At 52.3% G+C, this 13,454-nt stretch overlaps 1 protein-coding gene across 1 annotated transcript; it reads left to right on the top strand.

Annotated features, from left to right (window-relative positions):
• Nucleotides 1-1,738: 1,738 nt before the first annotated feature.
• On the top strand, nucleotides 1,739-12,881 carry LOC309603270 (olfactory receptor 14C36-like; the record flags this gene model as incomplete). Its single annotated transcript, XM_082338156.1, has 2 exons — nucleotides 1,739-1,757; nucleotides 11,893-12,881. 2 exons carry the CDS (start codon nucleotides 1,739-1,741, stop codon nucleotides 12,879-12,881), a joined length of 1,008 nt encoding a protein of 335 aa, XP_082194282.1.
• Between the last annotated feature and the right edge of the window lie 573 nt (nucleotides 12,882-13,454).

The following is a 13,454-nucleotide window of genomic DNA, read 5'->3' as shown; positions in this document are numbered from 1 at the left end:
ACTCCTCAGCAAATAGCGGGCAAGGGCCCTGCTCCTCATGGAACATTCTGCCAGCACCAACCAGAGCTGCAGCCACAGAGCTGAGGAAGGTCTCCTGGAAAATGAAAAGGGGGTGTGTGCAGCATGAGCAGAGTCTATGGGAAATGGCTTTGATTTCGCTCAGAGAAGTCTCTGCTAACATACTGTGTTTTCCTCCTTGAACAGGTCCACATACCAAAGTGAAAAAATGTCCAACAGCAGCTCCATCACCCTTTTCATCATCCTGGAAGAGGCGGGACACGCGAGAGCTGCAGCTCCTGACCTTCTGGCTCTTCCTGGCCATCTACCTGGCTGCCCTCCTGGGCAACGGCCTCATCATCACCGCCGTAGCCTGCGACCACCGCCTCCACACCCCCATGTACTTCTTCCTCCTCAACCTCTCCCTCCTCGACCTGGCCTCCATCTCCACCACTCTCCCCAAGTCCATGGCCAATGCCCTGTGGGACACTAGGGCCATTTCCTACCAAGGGTGTGCTGCCCAGATCTTTATGCTCGCCTTCTTGATCTCAGCAGAGTATTTTCTTCTCACTGTCATGGCCTATGACCGCTACATGGCCATCTGCAAACCCCTGCACTACGGGACCCTCCTGGGCAGCAGAGCTTGTGTCCACGTGGCAGCAGCTGCCTGGGGCACTGGGTTTCTCAATGCTCTCTTGCACACAGCCAATACATTTTCCCTACCCCTCTGCCAAGGCAATGCACTGGACGAGTTCTTCTGTGAAATCCCCCACATCCTCAAGCTCTCCTGCTCATTTTCCTACCATAGGAAGGTTGGACTTCTTGTGGTTAGTGCCTGTTTAACATTTGGGTGTTTTGTTTTCCTTGTGGTGTCCTATGTGCAGATCTTCAGGGCTGTGCTGAGGATCCCCTCTGAGCAGGGTCGGCACAAAGCCTTTTCCACGTGCCTCCCTCACCTGGCCGTGGTCTCCCTCTTTATCAGCACGGCAGTGTTTGCCTATCTGAAACCCCCCTCCATCTCCTCCCCAGTTCTAAATCTGGTGGTATCATTTCTGTACTCAGTGTTTCCTCCAGCCGTGAACCCCCTCATCTACAGCATGAGGAACCAGGAGCTCAAGGATGTCCTATCTAAACTGGCCCAATGGGCGCTATCTCACAGACAATAACCTGCCTCCCTTTCTATGCACATTTCCCACAGTTTATCTTAGTGCACCAGTCTGCCTTTTCCTCTTGTGATAATCCGAAATACAGAGAATTTTGTGGGTTTATACTACTTATCTTGAGGCTTGATCTTATTGTGTCTGACCCTTCTACCATACTGTATCAGATGTGGCCTGTCAGATAGCAGCTCTTCAATAAAATGGGATCTCCCAGGTCCAGTGCCTGAAGGCTGGGCTCTTCCTCCACAGGTATTTCCAAGAAAATGTCGAAGGAATTTTTCTTTTAAGGTGTCTGTTCTCCTTGTGCTCTCAATGTTTTGGGAGTTAAGGTCATGTTACTATTTCGTTCCACTGGATCAAGCGCTGTGAATTTAAAAGCTCTCTTTTTGGTGTCCAATGGGAGAGGAGATGGCCCATGAGCTCCCATTATCTCCTCAGGTTTCTTCATGTATGACAGGAGTGATGGCATATACCAGACTCTCTGGAAATGAATTTGGAGGGGTGAGGAGAGGAGAGGATGGGGACTCACCACGTGCCCTGGGGTTGGAATGAATGGAGGCTCAGAAGGTGAAACAGTCGCAATGGTGAAGTCCCCCAAAAGTAAAGCACTAAATAAATGTATCCATGAACAAGGACTCTGCAGTGCCGTGGGAGTCAGTGGAGACCCAGCAGGAACAGGGAGGGGAGCCTGGAGAGATGCAGGAGCTGCCTGAGGAGGCCCAGGGCCAGGACTGCTGTGCTCTTCTGAGGAGTGGGGCTGGTGGGAGCAGAGGAGGGGACAAATACAGTCAGGTATGGGCATCACCTACAATATGAATTCAGGAGACCCAGAGAGTGCCTGGCCTGTTTCCTCCTGGCCTTGGGGCCAGCACCAGCCTTGGGGTTAATTAGGAGCCTGAGCCCCCCTCTCTGCCCCCCAGGAGCTGCTGTGCCCTTCAGAGGGGCTGGGGCTGTGGGGTGAGTGCCCAGAGCTCTGCAGCACCCGGTGGTGGGCACTGCCGTGGGGCCAGCCCAGGCTGGGCTGGGGAGAGGGCAGGGGAGGTGGGGAGATCTGGGGAGGGGCTGGGCTGGGCTGGGAAGTGCCTGGGCGAGGAAAGCCCCAGTGTAGAGGCAATCTGTGTGAGTGTGCAGGGTGGGGGCACCCAGCAGGGTGCTGACAGTGCAGAGTCAGGCATCAATGTGAAGGAAACAAGGCACCGAAGGTGCAGAAGAGAGGGGCCAGGTCTGTGCCATGTTCCCTGTACATCCTGGGGAAGCTGCCCTGGGAGAACTGTCCCAGATCACTGCCACACACCGGCCATTTCCAGCTCTGTTTGCACACCCCAGCCTTGAGAAAGGACTTTTGCTGCATAGTCACCTCTGTCCTCCTCCAGGGCTCAGTGATACCCAACTCCATCACCAATATTAAGAAAAAGGGAAGCAGTTTCCTACTGACACTTATTACACACAAATCATAGAATCATAGAATCATAGAATCGTCAAGGTTGGAAAAGACCCTTAAGATCATCAAGTCCAACCGTTGACCTATCACTGCCAAGTCCATCTATACCATGTCTTCAAGCACCGTATCTATCCGTTCTTTAAATACCTCCAGGGAGGGAGACTCAACCACTTTCCTGGGCAGCCTGTTCCAATGCTTGACCACCCTTTCAGTGAAGAAGTTTTTCCTAATATCTAACCTAAACCTCCCCTGGCGCAGCTTGAGACCGTTTCCTCTTGTCCTATCACTCGTTACTGGGGAGAAGAGACCGACCCCCACCTCGCTACAGCCTCCTTTCAGGCTGTTGTACAGAACAATAAGGTCACCCCTCAGCCTCCTCTTCTCCAGGCTAAACAAGCCCAGTTCCCTCAGCCGCTCCTCATAAGACTTGTGCTCTAGACCCCTCAAGTCTCACAGCTCTTGCCACAGCTGGTCCCTCAGCCAAGCCAGTTCTCAGACAGATCCAGCTTGAACAGGTTCTCATGGCCTTGTCTCAACAAATATTGAATATCTCCATTGACTGAGATCCCTCAACTGGAGTGGGTCCTTCCTCTAGTGTCTGACTTGAGGGATTCCTCAAAACCTCAGCCCTCTCAGCCTCTCCTTGTCCATAATGTGCTCCAAGACCCAACCATCCTTCTGGCCTCCGCAGGACTCACTTCAGTCCGTCAGGCTCTTTCTTGTACTGGGAAGTCCCATACTGGATGCAGCAGTCCTGATGTGGTGGTTCTGTAGTGGGTTAACCTTGGCCAGCAGCCAGACACCCACCCAGCTGCTCACTCACTCCCCTGCCTCAACAGGACAAAGGGAGAAAATAAGATGGAATAACTCATGGGTCAAGATAAAGTAAAGGAGATCAGTTACCGAATACCATCATGGGCAACAACCTTTTGACTTGGGGAAGATTGAATTCATTTGTTGCCAATTATAAAAAGATTTGGATTGTGAGAAACAATGACAAAAATATTAAAGACCATTCCCCTCACAGTTTCCCCCAGGCTCAAATTACTCCATTGTTCCCAGTTCTACCTACCTCAACACCACCAGGAGCAGGGGGGATGGTGAAGAGGGGGTTAACATTCACTGCAGAACATCTCTGCTGCTCCTTCCTCCTCACACCTCCCCTGCTCCAGCTTCGGTCCTCTCCCTGGGATCCCACTGTATTTGTTGACAAGGCTACGTGTTGTTCCTTTCTTTCTCTCTTACTTTTCTCTTTCAAACTCACAGAATGATGGAAATGTTGAGATTGGAAGAGACCTCTGGAGATCATCTAGTTCAACCCCCCAGCTGAGGCAGGGTCAGCCAGAGCAGGTTGCTGAGCACCTTGTCTAGCTGGGGTTGGAATATCTCCAGGGATATAGACTCCACAACCTCTCTTGGCAACTTTTTCCAGTGGCTGACCATCCTCACAGTCAAAAAGTGCTTTCTTGGGTTCAGATGGCGTTTCATGTGTTTTTAGCTGTGTCCATCACCGCTTGTCTTGTCACTGGGAACTACTGAGAAGAGTTTGGCTCCCTGGTCTTCATGCTCTCCCATCAGGTATTTATACACATTAACAAGATCCCTCTGAGCCTTTTCTTCTCCAGACTGAACAGTCCCACATCTCTCAGCATTTCCTGCTATGAAAGATGCTGCAGTCCCTTAAACCAGCTTTGTGGCCCTTTGCTGGACTTGCTTTCGTAGGTCAACAACTTTATTGTAGTGAGGAGCCCAGCACTGGACACAGCACTCCAGATGGGGCCTCCCCAGTGCTGAGTGGAGGGGAAGGGTCACCTCCCTCCATCTGCCAGCAAGGCTTTTCCTAATGCAGCCCAGGACACTGTTGGCCTTTGCTGCAAGTGTGTATTGCTGGCTTATATTCAGCTGCTTCTCCTCTGGGATGCCAAGGTCCTTCTCTGCAGAGCTGCTATCTGTCCAGTCAGCCCCCAACATGATGTCCACAGTGTGGCTGGATCACAGGCTGTCCTCCCCCAGGGACTTTCTCAGCAGCACCTTGTCCTTCTTGCAGATCAGCTCCACCTCTGGCACAGGCCCCACGGTGCTGCAGAGTCACCTGGCACAGCAAAGCCCTCTCCTGCCAGGGCTGCACAGCCCAGGCCTCTTGCTCTCTGCCCTTGGGGACTGCAGCTTTTGCTCTCGGGGGGGGAACCTCATCCATCATTATGGCACCACCTGCCACCCACTCCAGCATGCCTCTGCTGGGAAGCCGAGCCTTGCCACACACGGGCTCCCACCTCTGGGGACCAGGTTTCCATGTGACAAGTCTGCCCTTGGCCCTGGTGCCACATCTGAGGTGCTGCAGCCCAAATGGGCACCAAAGCCCAGAGCCTGGGGCACAGAGAGCAGGAGCCCCGTGTGCCATCATGGAGCTGTGACATCAGTGGAATAAGAGCTGAGGTGGGGAAGGACAGCTCCCATGGCTTTTGTGCTGGATGGAGATACAGTGTCTTGAGGAGAGACCAACAGGGAAGATGAGAAGTGGGGCATGATCCCAATGGATGTGATCAACAAAATAATGGCTATGTCTCCACCAACCAGCAAAAAGGAAACACAAGCTTTCTTGGGCACTGTGGGTTTTTGGAGAATGCATATTCCTAATTACAATCTGGTTTTAAGCCCTCTCTATGAAGTGACCTGGAAGAAGAACGATTTCAAATGGGGCCCTGAGGAACAACAAGCCTTTGAACAAATTAAATGGGAGAGAGTTCATGCAGCTGCCCTTGGGCCAGTCTGGGCAGGACAAGGTGTAAAAACTGTGCTCTACAGCACAGCCAGGGAGAACGGCCCTGCCTGGAGCCTCTGGCAGAAAGCACCGGGGGAGACTCGAGCTTGACCCCTGGGGTTTTGGAGTCAGGGATACAGAGGATCTGAGGCCCGCTATACTCCAACTGAAAAAGAGATATTGGCAGCATATGAAGGGGTTCGAGCTGCTCCAGAAGTGGTTGGTACTGAAGCACAGTTCCTCCTGGCACCCCGACTGCCAGTGTTGGGCTGGATGTTCAAAGGGAGAGTCCCTTCTACCCATCATGCAACTGATGCTACGTGGAGTAAGTGGGTTGCACTCACTACACAACAGGCTCGAATAGGAAACCCCAGTCGCCCAGGAATCTTGGAAGTGATCATGGACTGGCCAGAAGGCAAAGATTTTGGAATATCACCAGAGAAGGAGGTGACGTGTGCTGAGGAGGCCCCACTGTACAATAAACTGCCAGAAAAAGAGAAGCAATATGCCCTGTTCACTGATGGGTCCTGTCATCTTGTGGGGAAGCATCGGAGGTGGAAAGCTCCTGTATGGAGTCCTATACAAGAAGTCGCAGAAACTGCTGAAAGAGAAGGGGAATCAAGCCAGTTTGCAGAGGTGAAAGCCATCCAGCTGGCTTTAGATATTGCTGACCAAGAAAAGTGGCCAATGCTCCATCTCTATACTGACTCATGGATGGTGGCAAATGCCCTGTGCAGGTGGTTGCAGCAATGGAAGCAGAGCAACTGGCAGCACAGAGGCAAACCCATCTGGGCTGCCGCATTGTGGCAAGATATTGCTGCCCGGGTAGAGGACCTGGCTGTAAAAGTACGTCACGTAGATGCTCACGTACCCAAGAGTCGGGCCACTGAAGAACCTCAAAACAACCAGCAGGTGGATCAGGCTGCTAAGACTGAAGTGGCTCAGGTGGATCTGGACTGGCAACATAAGGGTGAATTATTTCTAGCTCACTCGGCCCATGACACCTCAGGCCATCAAGGAAGAGATGCAACACATAGATGGGCTCGCGATCGCGGGGTGGACTTAACCATGGACACCATTGCACTGGTTACCCATGAATGCGAAACATGCGCTGCAATCAAGCGAGCCAAGCGGTTCAAGCCTCTCTGGTTTGGAGGACGATGGCTAAAAGATAAATATGGGGAGGCCTGGCAGATTGATGCTATCACACTCCCACAAACCCACCAAGGCAAGCGCCATGTGCTTACAATGGTGGAAGCAACCAGCAGATGGCTGGAAACATGTCCTGTGCCCCATGCCACCGCCCGGAACACTATCCTGGGCCTTGAAAAGCAAATCCTATGGCAACATGGCACCCCAGAAAGAGTTGAGACAGACAATGGGGCTCATTTCTGAAAGAACCTCATAGACCCCTGGGCCAAAGGCATGGCACTGAGTGGGTATATCACATCCCCTATCACGCACCAGCCTCTGGGAAAATCGAACGATACAATGGACTGTTAAAGACTACACTGAGAGCAACGGGTGGTGGGACATTCAGACACTGGGATAGACATTTAGCAAAGGCCACCTGGTTAGTCAACACTAGGGGATCTGCCAATCGAGCTGGCCCTGCCCAATCAAAACTTTTACGTACTGTAGAAGGGAATAAAGTCCATGTGGTGCACATAAAAAATATGCTGGGGCAGACAGTCTGGGTTACTCCCGCCTCAGGCAAAGGCAAACCCATTGGTGGGATTGCTTTTGCTCAAGGACGTGGGTGCACTTGGTGGGTGATGTGGAAGGATGGGGAATTCTGATGTGTACCTCAGGGGGATTTGATTTGGGGTGAAAATAGCCAATGAACTGAATCGTATGATGTTAATTGCTAAATGATAGTGCATGTCATCACTTCTATGGTGGCTATATGCCATATCAATGGTATTACAGTAAGAATCACCCAGATTAATGAAGAATGAACTTTGATGAAACCAAGCGAAGTGCAGCAGTGATGGAACCAGAACTGACTTCAGCATGCAACAATCCAAGACCACACACCAGCTCTCCTGCCCTGAAAGACTGTTATGACAGATAAAGCCCAAAGTCATGGACTCAAGGAACCCAACGGACATTTTAGAGGCATGGCCCATAGACCAAGGGAATGATATTTGTGTGTATATATTAAAAGACAGGAAAAGTGGTGGCAATTAATTGAAAGGTATTGGAAAGTATGGGACCTGGGCACGACGTAGATGGTATAGAATAAGGGGTGGATACTGTCCTGGTTTCAGCTGGGACAGAGTTCATTTTCTTCCTAGTAGCTGGCAGAGTGCTGTGTTTTGGATTTAGCCTGAGAATAACGTGACAGCACTCTGCTGTTTTAGTTGTTGCTAAGTAGTGTTGGACTCCATGATCCCTGTGGGTCCCTTCCAAGTCAGGACATTCTATGATTCTGTGATTATATTAAGACAAGGACTTTTCAGCTTCCCATACTCTGCCAGCCAGGAGGTGCACAAGTAGCTGGGTGGGAGGGAGCACAGCCAGGACAGCTGACCCCAACTGGCCAAAGGGCTATTCCATACCATATGATGTCATGGTCAGGATATAAACTGGAGGGAGTTGGCCAGAGGGCAGTGATCACTGCTCGGAGACTGGCAGGGCATTGGTCGGTGACTGGTAGGTGGTTGCATCACTTGATTTTCCTGGGTTTTGTTCCCCTCTCTCTCTCTTATTGTTTTCCTTTTCATTACAATTTTTTTTTGAAATTTAATTTTATTTTATTTCCATGATTAAACCATTCTTATCCCAACTCACAAGTTTTCTTACTTTTGCTCTTCAGATTCTCTCCCTCATCCCACCGGCTGGGGGGAGGCTGAGCGAGCGGCTGTGTGGTGCTTGGTTGCCAGCTGGGGTTAAACCACAACAATCCTGCTGTGTTCCTCTTCCATTAAATGCCAGGGACATTGCAGTCTCCAGTGAGACCCAGGCTTCTACATCCAGGGACTTCATTTGGATGCTTAGAAAAGACTAGGCCAACTGTGGGTTTCTCATCTCCCGCCACGGTGTCGCCTTTACTGGCCCCTCCTCTGGCCCTCGCTCACAAGGGCTCACCCAACTTGTCACTTGCCCCACAGAGGAGCTCCATACATGCAGTTAATTTCTTCACTTTGAGGGAGCCCCACTCCTGATCCTTCCAGCCTGTCTCTCCTGAAAAGCCTGTACCCATCCATTGCAGCACCCCAAGCCGTGTGACTTGTCCCATCATGCCTTGGCAGTCACTCCATGCATGTCAAAAAGCACAGGCTCCAGCTCATCCTGGCTGTGCCCCTGGCTGAGGGCATGAGTGCACATTTGGGCTGTAGCTCCCCAGCTGTGGCTCCAGGCAAAACTCTGACTTGTCTTACGGAAACCTGGTACCCAGCGTCCGAGAAGCCCTGTTTGCAAAGGCTTTGCTTCAGAGCAGAGACGTTCCAGAGTGGACATCAGATGGAAACATAAAGCTGCAATTGGATGCCACAATAATGAGCAAACCCTGCTGTCCCCAAGGCCAGAGGAAAATGGGGCTGGGAAGTGCAGCCCTGGAAAGAAAGAGGTTTATTTCAGTGGTGTCTCTGCTGCCTCTTAGGGCCTTTGGTGGACGTGAAGGTGATCTCCGTCAATGACAAGGTGCTGCTGTCAGGCCAGTGTGAAAACTGTTGGTCTGTTCCTTGATTGTATCATCAAGGGGGTGAGTAAAGGCTGGTGGAGAGATAAAACAGCAGTCTGAGAACATAGGCACACAAGTGGAGACCCCAGTGTGATGTGCCTTGTGCTCCTGGCCTGCCTTACATCTACTGGGTAGAGAAGGGACGGACCTTGCCACACTGCAGTGGTGGCAAAGAGTTTCTTGCACAAAGGCACCGAACCTGTCTGCAAGGCTGTCTGGGGTGTCCGACACACACTCGTTCTGAATGGGGATGGCTTTCTCGTGCTGTACCTGCCAGCCACATGTAGGTACGGGTGAGAGCCTTGGCATCTCACAGAACACTACAGACATCTATTTGGACATGAAATCGAGTAACAGTCTGGAATTTGATTAGGCAATGTGGGGATGAAAACCATCATTACAGGCAATGGAGATCTAGTCAACCCAGCTGATGGAAAAGACAGAGCAAAGCTTAGTTCTCCCTGTGCTACATGACATCATTTGGTCAGATGGCAGCATAGGCTGCCAAGAAAGTAGTAAACAGGGACAAGTGCAGTTGCCTTGCACGTGCCTTGGACAACCCCTGGCACCTCAGATGTCAGCAGGTATTTCATCTGAACAGCCAAGTCCCGACCTACATCTTCACCAGTGACCACAGGAGCTGAGACAAGGAGCTCACATGCAGGTGCCTATTTAATGCCCACCTGAACTGAAGCAAGAGGAATCCCACCTCCTGTGGGATTGTGGCAGGCATGGGAGGGAGCTGAGTCCCCTTCCAGTGCTTAGCAATAGAAACACAGGATGAGATGCCTCCACTGAGTCTCAGCCTCCAGCTGAATCCCGTCCCTCATCAGGATTAAAGAAGATCCCTGCCTGTCATTGTCTGGGTGTCCTACTTAATGGTAAGACAAAGGGGCGATTTTTAGACCTAAGCCCATCTCTGATAGGAGAAAGGACACTGCTGGAAAGAAATCTCTCTCCCCAGCTGAGGGAGGGAACATGAGTGATTCCTTCAGCCTGTTTCACAGCAGGTTCCCCTGGAGCCCCAGGGACACCTGGAGGGAGCTCAAAAAAGAGAGAAAGTGCTGCCTTGGGCTGGGCCTCTGTTGGTCAGGTGGGCCGGGCTTCTGGGACACAGGGAGCTCCTGGCAAGTGGGCAGCCCTGCAGAGAGACAGCTCTGCCCAGGAGCAGCTCCTCTGCAAAGCGCAGCAGGGCTGAGGGCACTGCCTGCAGGCACCGAGGGGAGAGGAGTGAGGCAGAGAGAGGTTAAAGGCAGTGTGGGGTGGAAGGAGAGAGCTGAGCTTGTTCGGAGAGAAATCTTCACAGCATTTGGCACAGTAAGTCTCTGGCAGCAGCGAGATTCAGATGAGTATCCTGGAGGGGTCTTCCAGAGCTGGCACATCCCATGACTGAGAGGACCTATCAGGATGTCTTTCTTGGCTTCTCTGGGGTGGAGAAGGAGGACATGCTCCAGAGCAGGGCTTCCCTGCCGCACCATCTGAAGGAAAGGTCATGATGGCTGCCTTCTCCTGGGGATGGCTGCAAGGGCGTGAAGCCGGGTGTGCAGCCAGGGGTGCCCAGGGCCGTCCTTCAGAGCAGGGTCCCTGCACCCCAGGGCGCTGTGTGCCAGGGCACCAGACGCTGCTGCCTGCCAGGGTCAGCACTCAGCCTGCCCGGGGAGCTGCCCACAACGCTGCAGGGAGAAGCTGTGTGTGCAAGCAGTGACCCTGGCAGGGTAAGACCGGGTCCCTCTGTTGAGAGGGTGCTGCATGGGTCAGGGCTGCCTACAGCTCCAGATTACCCCCAGGGCATTTCCAAGGGGACTTTTCAAGAGGAAGGTCAAGATGAGGATTACCTAAAAGGGAAGGAATCTCTGCTTTCTCTTTGCCACTCTTGGTTGGCTGGGTGGGCAGTGGGAGATGGGAATTTATTTCTCTGCTCTGGAGAAGGCACTGAGACCCTGCTTCTCACTGGGACTTGTCTGAGCTTCTCCTGAGCCCCTGCACATACAGAGATGCCCCTGGGCAGTGCCCTGCTGCCAGGAGATGTCTGCAGGGCAGAGCTGAGCACAGAGCGGGTGGGATGGGGTCTGTGAGCACTGGCAGGGAGCAGACTTGGGGACAGAGAAACAGCTCCTGGCAGGGACAGCTCCAGGCAGCAGAGACATGGGCAGTGAGGGAGAGGGAGCTGCTCCCACGAACACCATGGCAGTGGGGATTCAGGCACCTCCCTGCCATCCCCTGCAGCACAGACACCTTCAGGGAGCACCCTCCTGCTCTCCTCTCCCACCCAGCACGGCCTTTGCCCCCAGGGTCATGGGGTTTCAGGCTGTCTTCTTCTTGGCAGCCCAACCCACAGTGAGGAGAAACGCCTGAGTGCCTGTGGGTCTGTCCCTGTCCTTCCTCCCATGGCAGGAGCATTGGGACATTTCTCTGTGCTTCCCCTCCTGTCCTTGCTGCCTTTGTCCCCACCTTACCTGGGGGCTCCGGGCACTGCAGTGTGTGCAAACACAAAAAAACCAAAAAAACCAAAAAAACAAAATCCCTTTGGCGCTGCTCTGCAGTTGGGTGAAATGGGAGCAACAATGCTGAAAAGCTCATTGATATCAAAAGTGGATTTAATCTGAGATCACCCCATGTTGCTATTACCTATTGCTGTAGGACAGGGCTGACCCCTCCAGAGCGCACAGCAGAGCTCCCTGCTCCACATGGCACCCTCAGCCAGCACCAACCAGAGCTCATGAAAGTCACCTGCCAAAGGTCTCCCTGAAAGGTGCAAGGCAGTCTGGGGTGTTTCCATGAGAACTGGAATAGGCTTTGCTCAGAGAACTCTACCCTAACTTCTCACTGCCTTTACCTCCTTGGGCAGGTCCCCATGCACAGAGGCAGCAAACGTCCAACAGCAGCTCCATCACCCAGTTCCTTCTCCTGGCATTGGCAGACACGCGGGAGCTGCAGCTCTTGCACTTCTGCCTCTTCCTGGGCACCTACCTGGCTGCCCTCCTGGGCAACGGCCTCATCATCACCGCCATCGCCTGTGACCACCACCTCCACACCCCCATGTACTTCTCCCTCCTCAACCTCTCCCTCCTTGACCTGGCCTCCATCTCCACCACTCTCCCCAAAGCCATGGCCAATTCCCTGTGGGACACCAGGTCTATTTCCTATGCAGGATGTGCTGCACAGCTCTTTCTATTTGTCTTTTTCATTTCAGCAGAGTATTTTCTTCTTACTGTCATGGCCTATGACCGTTACGTGGCCATCTGCAAACCCCTGCACTACGGGACCCTCCTGGGCAGCAGAGCTTGTGTCCACATGGCAGCAGCTGCCTGGGGCAGTGGCTTCTTCTATGCTCTTCTGCACACTGCCAATACATTTTCCCTACCCCTCTGCCAAGGCAATGTCCTGGACCAGTTCTTCTGTGAACTTCCCCAGATCCTCAAGCTCTCCTGCTCAGACGCCTACCTCAGGGAATTTAAGCTTCTTATGTTTAGTACTTTTGTCTTTTTGGGGTGTTTTGTTTTCATTGTGGTGTCTTATGTGCAGATCTTCAGGGCCGTGCTGAGGATCCCCTCTGAGCAGGGATGGCACAAAGCCTTTTCCACGTGTCTCCCTCACCTGGCTGTGGTCTCTCTGTTTCTGAGCACCGCCACATTTGCCTACCTGAAGCCCCCCTCCATCTCCTCCCCATCCCTGAATCGAGTGGTTGCTGCTCTGTACTCGGTGGTGCTTCCAGCAGTGAACCCCCTCATCTACAGCCTGAGGAACCAGGAGCTCAAGGAAGCAATGTGGAAACTGATGACTGGATGTTCTCCAGGAGCTATAGAGTGTCCATCTTCTTCAACATATGATTCATAATGTAACTCATAACAGGCCCAGCCTTTCTTGATTAATTTTTGTTGTTATCATTGTTGTTGGGTAAGTTTTTTCTTTTCTTGCTTTTTTAACTTGTGATAATGTTGTCCACAAAGAAACGTGGACACCCCACTTCTACTTCATTCTCTTCCTCACTAGTCTGACCCACTGACTGTGTCAATAAGGAGCTATACTCCTTCTCTAATGAAACAAAAGAAATGTACTTGCATTGACTTGTCTGTCTGTGACCCAAGCAACTAAAACTGAACCAAATATTCTTCCTCATAGGTGGAGAAAGGGCAATGGGGCCATGATGGAGTCCCCCATACCTACGGAATGGGGAACATTCCCAGCCCTTAGGCAAATCTCTTCCCTCTCTCTCATGACCTGCATAGTGTTTGTGCTTGAGAAAACCCTCATCGTCATGCACGTGGTGGCAAACCAGCATCCGCACACCCCCATGGGCTTCTTCTTGGGCCATTTGTCTTCCCTGGAGATCTTCCACAGACCCACCACCCTGCGCCAGCTGATGGCCAGCTGCATGACTGGGGACAGCACCATCTCTGCTCATCACGG

This window comes from Platalea leucorodia (assembly GCF_965183815.1).
Source record: "Platalea leucorodia genome assembly, contig: HAP1_HAP1_SCAFFOLD_46, whole genome shotgun sequence".
NCBI lineage: Eukaryota > Metazoa > Chordata > Aves > Pelecaniformes > Threskiornithidae > Platalea > Platalea leucorodia.
This window is presented reverse-complemented; position numbering and strand designations above follow the sequence as displayed.